Genomic DNA, 19,801 nt, shown 5'->3' with positions numbered 1-19,801 from the left:
CCTATAGCCCTCCCTGCAGATCTGTGTCTCTTTGGTTCTACTGGCAGTCTCTTTTAAATTTGGAGCATAAATTCTTGGCTACCCAGAGTCTCAAATCTAGCTTCCTGCATCTATCTATCATCTGTCTATCTGTATTTTAAAAAACAGGGTCTTACTGGGTAGTCCAGCTTGGTTTTGAACTTGTAATCTGCTTGCTTCGGCTCCCAAGTGCTGAGAATATGGGAGTGCTGGGATTACAGGTGTACTCCGCTGTGGCAGGATAGATAGGACTATAGATAACATAAAAATCATAAAAATCAGAACATATTAGAAAAAAAGCCAGAGTCACACACTAAGAACTAGGAAATAAGTCTAACATTTACTACAGCAGCAAGGAATTAAATCGACCATTCAAGAAGTTGTATGCCTGCATTCCTTCTATCACCTCCCTTTCTTTAGATATTAAATGAGATATAACTCCCCCAGTGAGTAATTTAGCCTAAGAATAGAAGGTACCTGGTTTTAATAAATCTTGGACTAGGAAGAATACTCCAGAAAAGTCCACTAAAAACAGTCACCAATGTCATAAGACCCTCTGATTATAAAGCCACAGAGATTTATTGTCTCCATGCTTGGGTGATGACATTAAATCACGGTAACTGGAAAGTTGCTAGGTGATCTAGGTGCTGAACTTCCCAGCTTAGTTTGAGATGGTATGAATATCACTGGGACAAAAACCACTTGTTGATCTCTCAGTTCCCACCTTCTATATGTCAGAAGGTTTGTGCTGTTTCTCTTTCCTTTCTCTCTGCTTTGTTCTGCTTTACTAAGTAAATCTTTGCTGACCTTGTATCTTGCGAGTTTCCTTTTGTGAGTCTTCAACATTCTACCTTGTGAATTTCCTTTTGTGATCTTCAGAATTATTTTCCTTGTGGAATTTGAGAGCCTTGCATCCAGTGAGTGTTTGGAGAACTAAGTTGAGAAACTCCATCTTCCTTTGGTGATTCTTCTTGCCCCAAAACCCTTCCCAGGTGACACTACCACACCAAGCTCCAATAATGTTTCAATTTTAGAATTGATGTCAAACTAGAAAGGAAGTGAGCTTCCATTTCCTTAAAAAAGGACTTAAAAGTAGCTCTGTGTGTGTGTGTGTGTGTGTGTGTGTGTGTGTGTGTGTGTGTGTATGTATGAGAGTATGAGAGAGAGAGACGGAGACAGAGAGAGGGTTTTTGCTAGGTTGCTTAGGCTGTGGCCTTTGAACTTGCAATCTGTCCTAATAGCAATGACTATAGGCATGAGCCACCCTGTCTGACTTTTAACATCTTTCTTAATGACTGTCATTGGTATTCATAATTATTCATAGTTATAGTAGTGTTAATTAAAAAGTCAGAAGATTAAATTTAGGTGCAAAGAAATGTTCAAATAGGATTTGGGCCTGTCTCTAACCTTCTTTTACCACGTTATTTAGTGTATTATGATGTTCATTTCTCTACATTCCTTTTCTGTTTTCTAGTAGGTCACAAAAAACACTTTTTCATATTTAAAGTACATTGAATTTCATGGTCTGTATAGATGAAGAAATGGGTCAAAATACAAAGGTAAAAATTTCATGGTAAAACAAGTTTGCTTTTTCCCCCTTTTTTTTTTTTTCCTCATTACTGCTTTTGCCTTCCTTTTTTTTTTTGCGGTACTGGAGTTTGAACCCAGGGCCTTATGCTTGCTAGGCAGGCCCTCTACCACTTGAGCTACTCTGCCAGCCCCCTTCCCATTATATTTCAATTAAAGTTACCTTAAAGTCTTTGATCTTGATTTCCTCTTGCTCTTTTGAGTTCTAGCTCTTGGTTTCCTCTTGCTCTCTTGAGTTCTAGGTATGTTTTTGCTGAGGTTCACAAGCTATTGTAGTTCCCCAAAGAGCTCACGTGTGTATGAATCAATCTTTCATGGGAGTTGTAAGAGTTAGTTCAGCATTAATTCCTCTACCCCCTCCTGCCCTTAATCCAGCCTTAAAGCTCATGGAATAGCGTTGATTCCAGGCTGAAGTGCTGGCGCCGAGGCTTCCGGCAGGCCCTTTGTGGAGACACTGAGTCTCCCTTTCTAGGACCTGAATGTGTCTGCTTTCTGTCATCCTTGTCCCACTTGCTTTTTTCTTGGTGATGGGCATCTGTCATAGTTGTGTGGCTTGAAAAAGTGACTTAATCACTCTGAACTCAGTTTACTCATTTCTAAATGGAATAACAGTAATTCTTACCAGGCTGTTAGTGAGAATTTGTGGCATGAATCCAAAAGGCTTAGCTTTGCATCTAGCATACATTGTTCTCCATTATTACAGTCATTTTTACGTTGTTAATACTACCTTACTAATACTGCTGTCTCTATTACTCCTTTTACCTCTAATCTTTGGGATGTTTAGTTCTTAAGGAGGTTGATGTGAGAATTGATGTAAAACTGGATGCAGTAGGCAGCTTTTAAAAAAGGATTGTGGGCTGGGATTGTAGCTCAGTAGTAGAGTGCATGCTTAGCATCCATGAAGCTCTAGGTTCAATTCTTAGCACCAAAAAGGAATTGAGATACATTTGGGAAGATGTACTTACAAGTGGTAGGTCCAAACATTGACATTCCCTGTCAATATTGGGTGAATAAGTATGGTATGCTTGATTTTTCAAGGCACTGCACCCTAGGGAAAAGCTAGTGTCCTCACTGGCATGGTCTTTTGTTTTGTTTTGTAGTACTAGGGGTTGCACCCAGGCCCTTGCCTTTGCTAAGTAGGTGTTCTACAACTTGAACCATGCACCAAACCCTTTTTGCTGTGGTTATTTTTGAGGTAGGGTCTCATCTTATGCCTAGCTGGCCTATACTGTGATCCACCTTTACTACCCACATAGCTGGGATGATAGGCGGTTGCGACCATGCCCTGCTTTTATAGGTTGAGGTGGAGTTTCATGATTTTTTTTCCTGTGCTGGCCTCCTGAGTAGCTAGGATTATGGTCTTGAGCCACTGTGCCTGGCTTCACTGGTCTTTAAATTCACAAATGAATTGTGGTCCTTGTGGTTGACGTGGCTATGCACTTCTGCTGTCCTTGAGTATTCTAGAATCTTGTGTGAAACCTTAAAAAGGGAAGCTGTAGTATAAAACCTAACATGGAACATACAAGAATATGGTCACATAACATATCCAATTAGTCCTGAATCCCTGTTTCTCCTTTCTGTTTAGGAAGCATTTATTCGAAGCATTTTGTCAAAGCCTTTCAAAGTCCCCATTCCAAATTATCAAGGTAAAATGGAGACATCTCAATTTTTTGAATCAGTCATGTGTGTGTGTGTGTGCCTAAACAGATAAAGACCTTAGCTTTTGTAAATATGAGCTTAGCTGGGAATTAAAGATGCCAGTCCAGCAGTGACTGTATTTGGGGTGACCCTCCCGAGTCCTATGTTAAAGCTGTATTAGTCTTAGCAAGGGTTCACTCCTCATATTCTTGGTGGGGGTATGCTAGTACTCAGAAAGCTCCTAGTTGGCCAAGATGATTGATGGGCCTGGTTTCACTGGGTACAAGTGTGTTCAGTATTATGTCCTTTATGAGGTCAACTGTGTGGGAGTTGTAGTTTCTTTAATTTCCCTCTGTCCTGTTTAGGTCACTGCATTGTGCCAAAACTGGGGTTGGGGAGGGAGAAGACCAGTTGTTGAGTTCTCTGTCTTGAAATGCCCCTGTAGGGTTTCAGGCTCTTACAGATTGACTCGACTTGAGGTGAACAAGACATGGCCCTCCAGAAATTTCTAATAAAATGGGAGAACTAAAATGAGAAAAACTCTGATCCAAGGCTGAAGAGATAATGGTTAGGTAGAGGTTTAGTGGAGTTCTGGGCAAGAGGGTCATATGGGAGCTCAGAAAGAATATGTGAAGGATGGGCATTTGAGCTAGGCTTGAACATAGAGGCTTGTGTAACAGATAATTTCTGGTTTCTAGGTCCTTTGGGCTCTCGGGCACTAGGCCTAAAAAGGGCTGGGGTCCGTCGAGCCCTCCATGATCCCCTGGAAGAAGGTGCCTTGGTTCTGTATGAGCCTCCCCCGCTGAGCGCCCATGACCAGCTGAAGCTTGATAAGTATGTACATTGGTATTTCTTTTTCTTTTTTCGGCAGTCCCAGAGTTTGAACTCAGGACCTTGAACTTAGAGGCAAGTGCTTTACCACTTGGGCCATGCCACCAACACTTCTTTAGGAATTTTTTGAATATGGTCTTATTTTTATACTTCCCGCATAGTTGGGGTGATAGGCATGTACCTCCACACCCAGCTTTTTAATTGTTTTGAGACGAAGTCTTGCCAACTGTTTGCCCACGCTGGACTCTAACTATGGTCCTCCTGATCTCTACCTCCCAAATAGCTAGGATTACAGATGTGAGCCATTGTACCTGACTACATTGGTATTTCTTGAGCAGTTCTGGTCCTTTGCCAGTGCACATACATTGGAGGTGGATAGAGGGTATTTTGATGTGACTTCTTTTTTGGGATTGGCATAGGTTGAAAAAGAGTTGTCACGACTATGGTACTATCCAGAGAATAGGTGGCTGGGAAAGGGTGTGTGGTCATAACTACTTAGTGGGGGTTTCTCACCCACGCTCAGTCAGGGGTGATTGAAGTGAGGACATAGAGAACTTGTCACCCTTTCCTAACTTTCAAACTGTTAGAGCAGGATCTTGGTTACCAGGCCAAGAAGGTGTTGCCTTAGGCAGCTGCCTCTGTGGCCTCTGGATCAGCAGGATAATGCTTCTTGAGGGTGTGACCTTGCTTGTGTCCGAGCAACATTTTCTTGCTGTTTTGTCAGGGAAAAACTCCCTGTCCATGTGGTTGTTGATCCTATTCTCAGTAAAGTTTTGCGGCCTCATCAGAGAGAGGTATGTGAGGGTGAGGGTTATAAGCGGTTGGCTAAAGGCTGAGTCTGGGGGACTGCCATCCTTGGACAGTGGTATTGTAGGCACCAAAATGAACTAAATGTATTTATTCCCCAGGGAGTGAAGTTCCTGTGGGAATGTGTCACCAGTCGGCGCATCCCTGGTAGCCATGGGTGCATCATGGCTGATGAGATGGGCCTGGGAAAGACGCTGCAGTGCATCACGTTGATGTGGACACTTTTGCGCCAGAGTCCAGAGTGCAAGCCAGAAATTGACAAAGCGGTAGTAGTATCGCCCTCCAGCCTGGTGAAGAACTGGTACAATGAAGTTGGGAAATGGCTTGGAGGGAGGATTCAGCCGCTGGCCATTGATGGAGGATCTAAGGATGAGATAGACCAAAAGCTGGGTATGGAGCTTTCTATTTGTTTACCTACTTACTTTATTTTTTTTGGTGACACTGGGGTTTAAGCTCAAGGCCTCATGCTTGATAGACAGGCACTCTTACCACTTGAGCCACTTTGCCAACCTATTTACTTTTCAGATAGTGTCTTACATTTATCATCTGGGGCCAGCCTTGGACTGTTATCCTCCTATCTGTAGCTTCCCACATAGCTGGCATTATAGGTGTGTAACCACCATGTCTGGTTTATTTGTTGAGATGGGGTCTTGCTGGCTTAAACCTTGATTGCCCTCATCGCTGTGTCCTGTGTAGCTGGGATTATAGGTGTGTCCTCCTGCTCCCAGCCTCTTACTTGTATACTCATTTGTAGCCAGTGTTGATGGCAGTGCAGGAGTTGAAGAAAATTCCCATTGAAAATAGTTGAAATATAGTTGGTTATTTCCAAGCTACATTGTCAAGTTTTTTTGTTTTTTTTTTTTTTAGTTTTGGGGTTTGAACTCAGGGCCTCATGCTTGCTAGGTAGGTGTTCTACCACTTGAGCCATACTTTTACTGTTTTTGAATAGGGTCTTGTGTTTTTTTGTTTTTTTTTTTTTTAATTCTGGGGCCTACCTGGACCTCAATCCTCCTATTTATGTTTCCCAAGTAGCTGTGATGACAGGTGTGTACTACCATGCCTACATTTTTGTTGGTTGAAATGGGATCTTAAGGATTTTTTTGTCTGGGCTGGCCTTGAGCTTCCAATCTTCACCTCCTGAATAGCTAGAATTAGAGCCACCATACCTGGTTCAAGTTTCTTTCTGTGAAATGCTCTGATTTGTTCCTTTGACACGTTTCTTTGTAGAAGGATTCATGAACCAGCGTGGAGCTCGAGTGCCTTCCCCTATCCTCATCATTTCCTATGAGACCTTCCGCCTTCATGTTGGAGTCCTTCAGAAGGGAAATGTTGGACTAGTCATATGTGATGAGGTACTTGACAATCAACAGTTTGGGTGGCAGGAGATGATCTGTCAAATTTTCCTCACTGAGCACAACCATCCCAGGGCTACACTAGTCACTGTGGAATGGTAAGGACAGAGTGTGCTGCCTTGGAGGAGGCAAGTGGGAGGGAGATCTTATGACACCAATCTGCCAAAAGAGGGATTAAATAGTGCCTAGAACCCTAAGGAGAGCTGCTGTGGGCTGGTTGTTTTCATTGCCTCCAGTTAGAATTCCTAGACCAAAGAAGGATCTTGAAGGATGGGAAAAATTTGGATGGATGGAAGGACAGAGTGTGGCCTTGGAATTAAGTTATTTAACCATCTGAGTTTCTGCTTCTGCATCAGGAAAATGAGCAATAATACCTGCCTCATAGAATTATTGTGTTCAATGAAGTGATAGTGAGAAAGCTCTTATCCCACTGCCTGGTATACCATAAGCCTTGGTAAATGTTAGTGCTGTTTTTTATTCTAGGCTATAGGTACTTGTATGAACAGAAGCACAGAGATAAGGAAGTCTGGCATGTTACCCAGGTGTGGTACACCTGTAATCCCAGCACTCGGGAGCCTGAGCAGGAGAATCGTGAATTCCAGGCCAGCCTGGGCTACATATAGAGATCCTGTCTCAGAACAAAACAAAAGAAAAGTTCCATTGTGTACATTCTGTATACCTTGTTTGTTCTGTCTTCCTGGGACTAAGAGAAAGCCATTATGCGTGAATGGTGGTGAAGATGCTAGTATTTAAAAAGTAGTAGATAGGGACTTCCTACTATACTGAATTTCCCAGGATCTAGTAGGTTTTTTATTCTGAAGCTGCTGTACCTTGTTTGCATTTGTTGGGCAGTGTTATGGTCACTTTGCACACTTCTGGGATTCTAGTGGAGAAATGGTTTAAAGACTTGATCCCATCTTTTACCCAATTGGCAGGGTTGGCTATGCTCTGGGGACTTTAGATAGTCAAATAATCTGCGGGAGTTCAGGGAGGGGACAGGTGAAAAGCTTTCTTTTGGGTACCATGCTTGTTAGTTCTGAGCTCACAAGTTGGGCTTGTCCTTATGAAAAGTCAGTCATTGATGTGTTTGCATAGTCCTGATACCCTGATGGGCTAGTCCTTGTTAAGGACTAAAACGCTTGGCAACTGTGGAGTATGTTTCATTACTGTTCTAGGGGGACTGCTAGGGACCTGATCTAAGCCCAGGGCGTTGTGTGGGAGGAAACACAGTGTTGTTAAGGGCTGTTGAGCCCTTAACCTCTTTTTTTTTTTTTTTTTAAAGCCCTTAACATCTTTTTTTTTTCTTCTTCATATTTGCCTAAACTTAATCCCCATAATTGAATTTCATAATTACCCCATTTTACAGATGAGAAAACAATGAAAACTGAAGTTCTTTTCCTTTCTCTCTGGTGTTCCTTTTCTTCCCTACTCTTTCTTGTTTTACGAGCTGACTCTGAATAGTGTATAAGGGACCAGGCTGCCTTTTGCCATACTGCAGTTCCGTAGTCCTTCTTGTTTACCCTTTATTCATCAGGTTTTTCATTTGTCAGAGATCTGAGGAGGCCAAAGTCCTGAAAGATGTTCATTCTACTTTAGAAGAGAGTTTGTCCTTTTTGAATTTTGGAAAGGAAGGTGCCATTCTAGGCTTTCATGTTCCTAGCACCCACAGTAGTTTCCTCCCAGTTGATTGCTTTTCTCTGTTCTACATAGTTCTTCATAATAACTCCTTTGTACAAAATCGTTGATTCTCAGTCAGAAGCCATGGGAATCAACCTTGGCTTTGCCACTTACAAATATGAATTTGAACTCTGAAACTCAGTTTCTTTATCTGTAGAAGAGATGGCACAGAGTCTATTTGAAAGGGACATCATCTGGACTAAGATAAAGGATATTTAGAAGTACTTTGTAGAAGTGTATGAATGGGTAGAGATTGACATCATCATCACAGTTTTAGATATTAGGAGACTGAAGCTTAGGGAAGTACAGTGAGCTGGAACTTGAATCCAGGTTTGAGATTCTAGATCCTTACCCTCTTTCCATGCTTCACTGCACTGGATACAGTCCAAAGCTTGGTGTAGGAAGAAGCTTGGCTTGGGTGTGGAAGGACTGTCCCCATGTGCCTTTTACAAGTGCTAGAACACAAAACAAAGCAGGTGAAAAGTGCTGCAGAAATTAATAAAGTATACGGATGCGAGCTAAGTGTATGGGTGCTACTCATAGGTCTCATGTTTCAGAAAGAGAAGTGCTAGTATTTAACTGAGGTATTTTGTTTTTCTTTTTTAATGAAACCATGTCTTAAAAAACAAAACAATAAACTGAGAACTCTGTCAGAATAGAAATTCTATAGCAGCACCTACTTACAAGGAAGTGATATGATGGCTTTTCATCTGGCTAAACATCTGATTTGCTGAGATGAGTTTGTGTTTTAAACCTGTGGGTGATGGTAGCAGGAGCTGGGTCTGGAGCACCAGCAACTGATCCAGTAGGAAACTGGGGTTAGCTTTTAGCTTTTCCTTCCACAGAGACTTAGGGGAATACTGTGGAAGCCCAGTTCTTTCATTAGGTGCCTGTTGTGTGTCAGACTCTGGGATCCTGTGGTACCTTCCTTCAGGGAGCTTCAGTTTAAAGGAACCAAATTTTTGATGTCCATTAAAATTTTAAATTCTATATTTATTAAATTCTTCTTTAGTAGCAACCTTCAGGTGAACCTTACATCTAACTTTCACTGAGCAGGGCTTTGTGCATGCTCTGTCCTATGCACTGAAATTATAAAGGCAAATTTGATAAGATCTCTGCTTTAAGAATTTTATGTCTAAAAAAGGAAAAATTGTTCATGCTTGGTTGAGATAAAATACAGTGGAATGTGATTAGTTCTCCAGTGTATATAGCAGTAGATGAGAGGCAGACTTCAGAGTCATACAGACTGGAGTTCAAATCCCAGCTCTGCTTTCTAGCAGCATGATTTTTAGATGACTGTTTGCCTCTCTGAACCTTAGTTTCTTCATCTCTTAAGTGGGTATTGTAGGGCTGAAGATATGAGTCAAGCTGTAGAGTGCCTGCCTAGCAAATGAGAGGCCCTGAGTTTAAACTCCCGTAACACCAAAAAAAAAAAAAACAACAAAAAAACCCAGTATTATAATTTCCATTCATTGTGTGGCTTTTAAAAGAAAGATTGGCTGGACACTGGTTCATGCTTCTAGTCCTAGCTATTTGGGAGGCTGAGATCAGGAGGATTGCAGTTTGAGGCCAGTCCAGGCAAATTGTTCTCAAGACCACCATCTTCAAAATAACCAAAACAAAATAGACTGGAGGTGTGACTCAAGTGGTAGAGTGCCTGTTTTGCAAGCATGAAGCCCTGTGTTCAAATTCCAGTCCCACACACACAAAAATAAATAAATAAAAAAGACTATAAATAAATGTCTGGCACATGAAAGAGTTCACTAAGTACTAGCAGCCATTATGTACATAATATTGTAGGTGCACAAAGGTGAGGGAAAACAGCAGTCTAGGGTCATTAAAGAAGGCTTTGCATAAGAGATGACATTTGAGCTCTACACAGAGGAGTGGCATGGACCAGAGACCTAATAAAATCCAGCATTTGGAATAGGTAAGAAGGTAGGTTCCACCTGATAAACTGTGGAGAGACTCAGAATTTAGCTGGTGGCTAATTGCTGAGCTAATGAGCCTAAAGAATAGATTTCACCTCACACATGGGGGGAATTTAATTGCATTTTCAAAGGCTGACCAGAGGGAGCAAGGCTGATTTGTTTGTCCATTTTATTGTTAAGTTTTGTGTGATTCTCCTAGTATGGAGCTAAAGGGGGCTGGATGTAGAAAGGGCCCTGGCAAGACCTTGCCTATGTGGTTCTTGGAGAAATAAGGAGGGTGGTGGAATCCTTTACCATTTTCTTTAAAATGGCTTGAAAGAGAAGTTACAGAGATGGGTGGGGAGAGCAGGGGTTGGGAAGGAGATGTAAAGAGCTAGTGGATTCTGATGGAAGGAGGAGCCCAGCCAAGTCTCTTTTCCACTGATAGTTCAGACTAGGCCTGCAGTCTCATACACAGAAGCTATCTGGCTCAGAAGATTCTGGTCTGGTTGGGCTAATGGGGAGGGAAAACTCCCTGAAAGCATGGGGCTGTAACATGGCCACATGATCTGAAGATGATAGGTGAGCTGCTAAGGCTGTGGTGGATGAGGCAGGGAAAAGAATTGAGGAGAAAATAGAGGGAATCTTTGTTTTATACGTATAGCACTGGTCTGGAAACTCTTCTATCTCATGATCCTTACATTTCTCCCCAAGCAAATGTGTGAACAAACTCTCATGCTGCCCCCTTTCTGCCTAGTTCTAAAGTCTCAGCAGAGTAACTTTTTTTTGCTAGGCAGGCACTTTACCACTTGAGCCACTCCACCAGCTCAAGCCTCAAGACCTGCAATGTTTGTGATTCCTCTTTTTGTATCTACAGAAGACTTTGCTACCATTTAAGGATGCCATGTCATATCCTGAACGAGAATTAATTCTCTTACAGGGACACAGACTCAAGAACTCTGAGAATCAGACTTACCAGGCTCTGGACAGCTTGAATACCAGTCGGAGGGTGCTCATCTCTGGGACGCCCATTCAGAATGATTTGCTTGAATATTTCAGCTTGGTACATTTTGTTAATTCGGGCATCTTGGGTAAGAATCCAGCCTTGTCTACCACATTTGAGAGGAGCATTGCCTTGTCCTAGATGCATGATTCCAGCTGAGTAGAGCAAGAAGAGAATGCTAATTAGGCATGGGTCGCTAGGTACTCTTGTATGAAGCTTCTCTTGTTAGGGAATAGCAAAGCCATTGGGAGGTCTTGACTGCTGAACAACTCAGCAAGGCCCACTTTAGCCATTTTTCCTCTGTAGAGGCAATGTAGGGCATAGTGCTTCTATGAGCTGGGGCTGGAAATATGCCCATGCATTTTGGTTCTTACTTCTTAGCTCTCCTTATTTAGAACCTACTGCTTGCTAGGCAGGTGCTTGAGCTTCACTAGCTTGTGATCCTACTTTTATGCTTCCTATGTAGCTGGGACGACAGTACCACCCTGCCCAGTTTTTTGTTTGTTTGTTTTTGCAGTATTAGGATTTGAATTTGAGGCTTCCTGCTTGCTAGACATGTGCTGTACTGCTTGAACCACAACTTCAGCCCTTTTTGCTCTGGTTATCTTGAAGATAGGGTCTTGCTGTTCACTTAAGCTGGCCTGGATTGCGATCCTCCGATTTTAAGTTTCCTGCTTTCAGTGGATGACAGGTGCATACTACCACTCCCAGCTTTTATCTGTTGAGATTGAGTCTCACAAACTTTTTTGCCCAGGCTGACCTGGAACCAGGATGCTTTTAATCTCAGCCTCATGTAGCTTAGAATGACAGGCATTCATCACTGCACCCAGTATTGGTTGAGATGGAGTTTCATTAACTTTTTGCCTGGATTAGCCTTGAACTATGATCCTCCTGATCACAGCCTCCCAAGAAGCTAGGATTACATAGAAGCTAGATTAAAACATATCTGGCTCTGTTTTAACTATTTATTTATTTAGATATGACCTTGCTATGTAGTCCAGGCTGGCCTCGAACTTGTGATCTTCTTGCCTCAGCCTCCCAGGTAGCTAGGATTATAGGCATACCCCATCATGACTGGCTGTTTTAACCATTTTTAAATGTACAGTTCAGTGGTATTAAGTACATATTCATTTTTGTGCTACCACCACTGGCCCTCATGAGATTTTTATTTATTTATTTATTTATTTTGTTAGTGGTGCTGGGGATCAAACTCTGGAGATCAGATCACACTAGGCAAGTACTTTACCACTGAGCTACATCCTTAGTCCCGCTTCAGAGCTAAAAAATACTTTAAGCTGAAATTCTAGCTTATAATAACTCCCAATCGGCATGATAGTGTACCATGCTTGTAATCCAAGCACTTGGGAGGTGGTGATAAGAGGATCGTGAATTTGAAGCCAGCTTGGGCTAATGATGGGACTTTGTCTCCATAATAAATAAAATCCCAATCCTTCCTGCGATAGCCCTTGGCCACCACCATTTGGAATTTTTTTGTTTCTTTTTTTCTGGTACTAGGGAGCCACCACCATTTGGACAGTTCTTATACATAGATATTTTGTCAAAGGGTTTGTTATTGTCTTCCTAAATTGATAGTGCTTAGGAGAATTTCTTTAGACGGTGAACCTGCTGCGCAGCAAAATTATCACAATGTGAATGTCTTTAACTACTACCATACCAGGTCTCCTAAACTTCTGTTCTAATTACTTTTTCATCACTGCAGCAGTACTCTGCTGGTACTATGGATTTGTTTTGCCTATTTTTAGAAATCATATTTATTATTTATTTATGTATTTATTTAGTGGTACTGGACTTTAAACTCAGGGCCTTGTGCTTGATGGACAAGTACTCTACCACTGCCAGTTTATTTTTCTGTTTTGAGAGAGGGGCTTGCTGTGTTTCTCAGGCTGTGCTCCTGTTTGAGCTTTCTTAGTGCTGGAATTACGAACATGAACTACTCTACGCTCCTGAAGTCATTTCTATTCCTAATTTGTTGGGGATTTTTTTTTTTTTATGAAAAGATGTTGGAAGAGCTGGGCCATGGTGGCTCACGCCTATAATCCTAGGTACTTGGGAGGATCACCATTTTAGGCAATTTGACGCAAATAGTTCACCAGACCCCACCTCCAGAACAACCGGAGCAAGCAAAATAGACTGGAGGTATGTCTCCAGCAGTAGAATGCCTGCTTTGCAAGAATGAAAGCCCTGTGTTCATTGATGTTGGAATAAGCTTTATGATTTTACTTTGCATTAATGTCTATAATGTAAGCCAGGTAGCCAGGTGCAGTGGCACATGCCTGTAATTCTAGCTACTGAGGAAGTTGAGGCAAGAACAATACAAATTTGAGATCAGCCTGGGCAACATGGTGAGACTCTTGTCTCAAAATGAAAAATAAAAAGGTATGGAAATGTAGCTCAGTGGTAGAGCACCTGTCTAGCATGCATGAGGCCCAAGGTTCAATCCCAATATTTAAAAAATAAATAAATTTACCTGAGATTTTTTTGGTGGGGGGTGGGGGTGACTGGGGTTTTAACTTAGGGCTTGAGCCACACATCCAGTCCATTTTGCTCTGGTTATTTTGGAGACCGGGTTTCGTGAACTATTTGCCCAGGCTAGCCTCCAGCCACCATCCTCCTAGTCTCAGCCTCCCAAGTAGCCAGGATTGAACCCAGAATGTGACGCATGCCAGGCAAAGTACTCTACCAGCAAGCTAAACCCCCATCTTAGCTTTTATTTAACCTTTAAATAAAATGTGAGCCACCAGTGCCTGACTTTAAATTAATTTTTATATACAGTATGGGGTAGTGATCAAGAGTCATCTTTTTTCCATAAGGATATCTAGTTAATCTAGCACTATTTGTTGAAAGCACTGTCCTTTACACATTTCTTTGCAGTACTACCTTTTTTGTTTTGATGGTACTGGGGTTTCAACTCAGCCTCACACCTGCTAGGCAGATGCTCTACCATTTGAGTCACTCTGCTAACCCTTTTTTGTTTTGAGCGAGAGCTTTTGTTCCCCAGGCTGGCCTCAAACCATGATCCACCTGAATTACAGGTGTGAGTGACCAGCGCCCAACCCAGTGCTACCTTCTTTATAAATCAAATGTCTATCTATGAACTGTTCTGTTCTACCAGTCTATCTCTTTGTGTTTGTACTTCTCTGCTTTAATTACTATAGCTTAATAATATGTGTCAACATCCACTAAGGTGAGTCTTCCATCTATATTCTTATTCTGTAACATTGTCCTGGATATTCTTACCCCTTTGCATTCTTATGTAAGTTTTAGAATCATCTTACCAATTTATACCTTGCCCCCTCAAAAAAAAAAAAAACAAAAAAAAAACTGGACTTCATTGGAATATATTGAATCATAGGTCAATTCTGAGTGATCTGAAACTTTTATGATAATGGACTCTTCTGATCTATTAATGTGCCCTATCCTTCTGTTTGTTTAGGTCATGTTTAATTTCTCTTAATGAGTTTTTGTATGACTTTCTAGAGAGCTGTGATACATCTTTTAATTTTTTTTTTTTTTTTGGTGGTTCTGGGGTTTGAATTCAGGGCCTTATGCTTGCTTGGCAGGCACTCTACCACTTGAGCCACTCCTCCAGTCCTGTGATACATCTTTTAGATTTATTTCTAGGTATGTAATGTTTTTCCATCCAATTAATTATTTGTTCCTAATAAATAGAAACTCAATTGATTTTTTTTTTTTTTTAATTTGGTGTATTGACTGGACCTGAGCTGATAGTCTTTGTATCTGGAGACTTTGCTAAATTAATTGTTCTGTAATAGTTTCTATAGCTACGATGACAATTTCTGTCTTTCATTCTAATTCTTATGCTTTTAATTACATTTTATTTTATGTACTGGTTATAGCTTTTATTACAGTGCTGAATAAAAGTAGTGACAGTAGATCTCATTCCTAATTTCAGGGAAAAGGAAAGCTCTCTTCATTCTTCCCCTCCTTTCTCCTTCCTTTCCTTCCCTCCTTTCCCTCCCTCCTTCCCTTTTCCTCTCTTCCTCTTCCCTTCCCTTCCCTCCCCTCCTCATTGGGGATTGAATGGAGAATGTGATGCATGCCAGGCAAGTGCTGTACCACCAAGCTAAACCTCCCCAGCCCTAGCTTTTATTATTTAACTATTAAATAAAATGTTTGCCTTTTTTTTAAAAAAAAATCTTCTCTATTAGATCAAGGTCTTTTTTCTATTATTAATTCCCTAGGTTTTTTTTTTTTTTTTTTTTTAATAAATGGGTATTTGAATTTTCTCAATTTTTTGAAGTGAAATCACATAATATAACTTTAGCTATTTTAATTTGTGTTATATAGTATATTCACATTGTTGGGCAACCACCACCCCTATTTAGTTCCAAAACATTTCGTCACCTAAAAGAAAATCTTAAATCTAGTAAACACTTCTATTCCCCCTTCACTCTCAAGCCTTGTAACCACCAATCTGTTTAGTCCATTTATATTTACTGCATATTATATATTTGGGCTTTATTCTACAATCTCATTATTTAGCTTTGCAAGTCTTCACTGCTTTGACATCTCTCTAATCTATTCAACAGTTTTGCCTATATTTTGTTCAGCATTTTTCTTGGCAGGAAGGTTGGTCTGTGGCGAGGTGGTCTGCCATTACTAGCAGTAGGAAAATCATCCCTTTCCTACATTTGTTAATTTTCATTCTCTGCTGGATTCAGGAACTGCTCATGAGTTCAAGAAACACTTTGAGTTGCCGATCCTGAAGAGTCGAGATGCAGCTGCCAGTGAGTCTGACAGACAGCTAGGAGAGGAGCGGCTTCGGGAGCTCATCAGTATTGTGAATAGGTAATGGCCCCATGTGAGGCCATCTGGATTGCCTCCCAAGTCATCTGAGGTCAACCCTTTCAGGACTTTGTTTAGAATTCTCAAGGGCTGGGTTTCTAGAGTGGGAGTGGGATCTGTGCCCTATAGCCACTGAATAAATAAAGAAGTCTTGCAAGCCAAGTCCCCACTTGCTGTCTGCCCTGGGCCCTGTGGTCTGGTTTTGGTCTGTTTACCAACCTGCTGAAGATGCTTTTCCCTGGAGCAGTTAGACATCCTGAGCAAATATCTCCTGGAACATTATTAGTACTTTATAAACTTCCTCTTAGTAGGTTTCAACCTAAAGCTCAGATTTTGTTTTTCATAACCCATATTTATTCTGTGACAGATTGGAGTAGATCTGAAGGGTGGGTGTGGTTCTTCGGCTAAGAGGACTTATTTTTCCATGGGGGTCCTATAACCCAGGGGGCAGATGCACTCTAGACTCCTCTGTTGTTAGTATGCCCACTTAATGAGTTACATTTTGGTGTCCTCCTGTGTTTTCCTATTTTTTGGCTATCTCTCTCTACCAATTTTAGATGGTAGGACGGAGAGTCAGTGTGTTCTTAGGAGCTGCTTCTTAGGTGCCTCCCTATCCTTCCTAGTTTACCCAGGGAGTAAGGGCTTAATATTGAGCTGGGGGCCATGTGGCTCCAGGTACCTGCGCAAATGCAAGCAGTAGCACCCCTAAGGACCTAGTAGGTTCAACTTGCTTTCCCTGACAGAGCTGCAGGCTCAATGGGAGACCTCAGCCTTCTCTTGAAGACCACCAACCTGTTGAAGGGAAGAGAAAGAGTTGTCAGTCTAAGGCTGTTTGGAAGGTCTTTGTTTCTACATTGAGACCCTCATACAGATATTTTTGCCGTAGGGGTTATGGGCTTCTGATATTTTATACCACAAAAGAGAACTATTCTTTTTCCTTTCATTGGTAGCATTTTTTCCAGTAGGAAGTGCAGCAGTTTTATTAACATCTTGCTTTTTCTCCAGGTGCCTGATACGGAGGACATCTGATATCCTTTCTAAATATCTGCCTGTGAAGATTGAGCAGGTGGTTTGTTGCAGGTACTGAACTCAACTGAATGGTGTTCAGTGAGCGGGTTGAAGCTTAGCCTCTGAAGCATAGCTGAATCCCAGGCTGTTCTTGATGGACAAAGTATGGTTCAGCTTTTTCCACTGACCCAGGTGCCCTTTTTCAGGCTGACACCCCTTCAGATTGAGTTATACAAGAGATTTCTGAGACAGGCCAAACTGGCAGAAGAGCTGCATGAGGGCAAGATGAGTGTTTCCTCTCTTTCTTCCATCACCTCACTAAAGAAGCTTTGTAATCGTGAGTTGGATCAATGTCCTGGTATCCTCCATGAGAGTGATCAAAGGAGGGTGGGTTCCTGTGGGTAGTCCAGTGACCTTTACTGAAACTTGTCTAGAGACCCATGCTCAAGGCAAAACCCTGTAAACTAGACCCTATACTTTGCAAAGTTTATTGTTGTCCTATGCCCAGTTCATGCTTGGTACTTAGGATGCACAGGACTGTGTGTGTGAACTGCTGCATACATACATGCTCATATAAAATGTTAGGCAGGAGGAAAAAGAACAAATATTGTCTCTTGTAATAACTCTTCTTGTTGGGAGAACACACTAGTGAGTAAGATTATCCATCCACGCTCACAGATGGCACTGACTGTACCCTTTTAGAACTCGGGAGGGTGAAAACCAAGTGAATGGTGTTGAGGAAGGGTTTCTGGGCTAGGCATCTAGATGGTATTCTAGTGAGCACTTAAGTGGAAACTTCAGAAAGCAGAGTAGCCGGCATTTTGGTGTATTTTTTGTTTGTTGTTTTCAGATCCATCTCTAATCTATGAAAAATGTGTGGCAGAGGAGGATGGCTTTGAGGGTGCATTGGACATCTTCCCTCCTGGTTATAGCTCTAAGGCTGTAGAGCCACAGCTGTCAGGTGAGCCCTACCCACCAGTATATGGGCTCCTCTAGGAGAAGCAATGGGAAGAGGATATGAAATTATCTCTTTATATTGGAGCTATCTTATATCAAGGCAGGATATCAAAAGTAATAATTCTGGGCCATTGTGATGGCCAACTGGGGACTGATGGTTGCTGCTCTTCGCAGGTAAGATGCTGGTGCTTGATTATATTCTGGCAGTGACCCGAAGCTGCAGCAGTGACAAAGTAGTGCTGGTGTCCAATTACACTCAGACGTTGGATCTCTTTGAGAAGCTCTGCCGAGCCCGAAGGTAGGGAAGAGCCTAACTAGGTCAGCAAAGGGCTATGCCTCCCCCACTAACCCTGTAAGAAGGTTAGGTTTTCTTATTATTGGATGTTTGCCAAGATGTAGCTACATGAAGGACTTCTCTGAAGAGGTCTCTTTCCTTATTGCTGTGATGTCCCTAGTTTGTGTCTTCATGCAGAATATCTCCTGGTCTTTGAAGTACTCTCACAGAACAGAGTCCTGGCCCCTAGCTCCTTGCCCTTCCCTTTGGGAGGGCTCAGACTACACATGAGCAGCCTCGAGCTTGGTTAGTTTCTTCAGTAGCCATGGCTACTAGGGGCCTTTTCTTCTTGGGTCTTGATCTTTGGATCCCCCTTCAGGTACTTGTATGTCCGCCTGGATGGCACGATGTCCATTAAGAAGCGAGCCAAGGTTGTGGAGCGTTTCAATAGTCCATCGGTAAATGTATAGCACCTGTCCTCACATCCCCAATATAGTCACATCAGAATTAAGGGTTGAAGAAGCTGTAAGGGGACACTGCTTCAATTTTTTTTTTTTTCCAGGTATGGTAAGGTTAGGCTGGTTGGTGATGGTTGGGTTGGAAACTGACTCAGTTGATCTGAATATGAGCATAGTAGGGTGAGAGAAGAGCTGGCTGGGCTGAGCAAGATACCAGTTTAAGCTATAAAAAGGTTCTTTTTCTCCTGATTCCTTTCTTTACAGAGCCCCGATTTTGTCTTTATGCTGAGCAGCAAAGCTGGAGGCTGTGGCCTTAATCTCATTGGGGCTAACCGGCTGGTCATGTTTGACCCTGACTGGAACCCTGCCAATGATGAACAAGCCATGGCCCGGGTCTGGCGTGATGGTCAAAAGAAGACCTGTTACATTTACCGCCTGCTGTCTGTGAGGATGGTGATAGTGGTCAGAGTAGGGGGATGGGTAGTGGAACAAGACCTTCAGGACTACCTTGAATTGTTTCTCAGTGTCTTTTTGGCCCTTTTTCCTCTATCAGTGGCCACGCTGTGGGCCTATCCTTGAGTTCTTTATTCTTCCATTTTCCCTCCCTTCTCTCTACCCCATTCCTCCAAATATTCCATGCTATGCTATCTGGCTGGATGCTTATTCAGTTCATCCTTTTCATGGGCATCTACTTTCTTTCATATCCAATTTCTGCTTTGTCACTTGCCTTATAATCTTTTTAACTCCCATGTCTTATGGGCTAAGAAGTGGTAATGGCACTCTAAGTTACCACCTTGAGACCATCCATCCTTTTTTGTAATACCTATTGTCTGACTTGACTGCCTTCTTTTCTTCCTTGCCTCAGTCATCTAATCTCTGCTGTGTTCCTGATGATTTTTGGGTACTAACTGTCTTCATTTGTTGCCCAACTCTACCAATCACCCTGACTGACTTTGAGGACCATGCATTTTTTTAGCACTCTGGTCTTTCATGTTTCCTTGACCTTGTCTATTTCATCCTAACACACTATGGAACTTGTTAGTCCTCCAATTATTAATTAATTTATTTATTTTGGGCAGTACTGGGGTTCGAACTCAGGATCTCACACTTTCTAGGCAGGCACTCGACCACTTGACCCACTCCACTAGGCCCCCAAGGTTTCTCTATTTATTTATTTAATTTTTGGTACTGGGATTTGAACTCAGGGCTTCCTGCTTGTTAGGCAGGTGCTCTACCACTTGAGCCACTCTGCCGGCCCCCATATTTTAATTTAACTGTCATCCTACCCCTACATCTTGTCCTTCCAGTTTTCTCAAAGCCACTACATCTACTTTAACCTAATGTCCCTAGAACTTCTGTGTTCCCCCCTTCTCAGTCTGATGTGGCTTCGCTTCTTATCCAGCCTGATCTTCACTATGCATTCTTTCAGCTACTCTGTTCTTAGTATCTATTCT

General features: G+C 42.0%; 1 protein-coding gene across 4 annotated transcripts in view; it reads left to right on the top strand.

Annotated features, from left to right (window-relative positions):
- Nucleotides 1-19,801, top strand: part of Rad54l (RAD54 like) — a 30,887-nt gene that overhangs the window by 8,713 nt on the left and 2,373 nt on the right. For 2 of the 4 annotated variants that reach the window (XM_074080240.1, XM_020177637.2), the window contains exons 5-17: nt 3,191-3,251; nt 3,942-4,077; nt 4,799-4,868; nt 4,983-5,271; nt 6,109-6,233; nt 10,761-10,911; nt 15,527-15,653; nt 16,656-16,730; nt 16,865-16,995; nt 17,509-17,619; nt 17,790-17,913; nt 18,269-18,347; nt 18,612-18,791. In XM_074080240.1, the coding sequence (XP_073936341.1) occupies nt 3,191-3,251; nt 3,942-4,077; nt 4,799-4,868; nt 4,983-5,271; nt 6,109-6,233; nt 10,761-10,911; nt 15,527-15,653; nt 16,656-16,730; nt 16,865-16,995; nt 17,509-17,619; nt 17,790-17,913; nt 18,269-18,347; nt 18,612-18,791 (1,659 nt within the window). The remainder of the gene's footprint in view (nt 1-3,190; nt 3,252-3,941; nt 4,078-4,798; nt 4,869-4,982; nt 5,272-6,108; nt 6,234-10,760; nt 10,912-15,526; nt 15,654-16,655; nt 16,731-16,864; nt 16,996-17,508; nt 17,620-17,789; nt 17,914-18,268; nt 18,348-18,611; nt 18,792-19,801) is intronic. The other 2 variants (XM_074080241.1, XM_074080242.1) reach the window with 2 other exon arrangements.

This window comes from Castor canadensis, chromosome 7 (genome assembly GCF_047511655.1).
Source record: "Castor canadensis chromosome 7, mCasCan1.hap1v2, whole genome shotgun sequence".
NCBI classification, from domain to species: Eukaryota; Metazoa; Chordata; class Mammalia; order Rodentia; family Castoridae; genus Castor; species Castor canadensis.
Note: the sequence above shows the minus strand (reverse complement) of the source record. Positions and strands in the feature narration are given on the sequence as shown.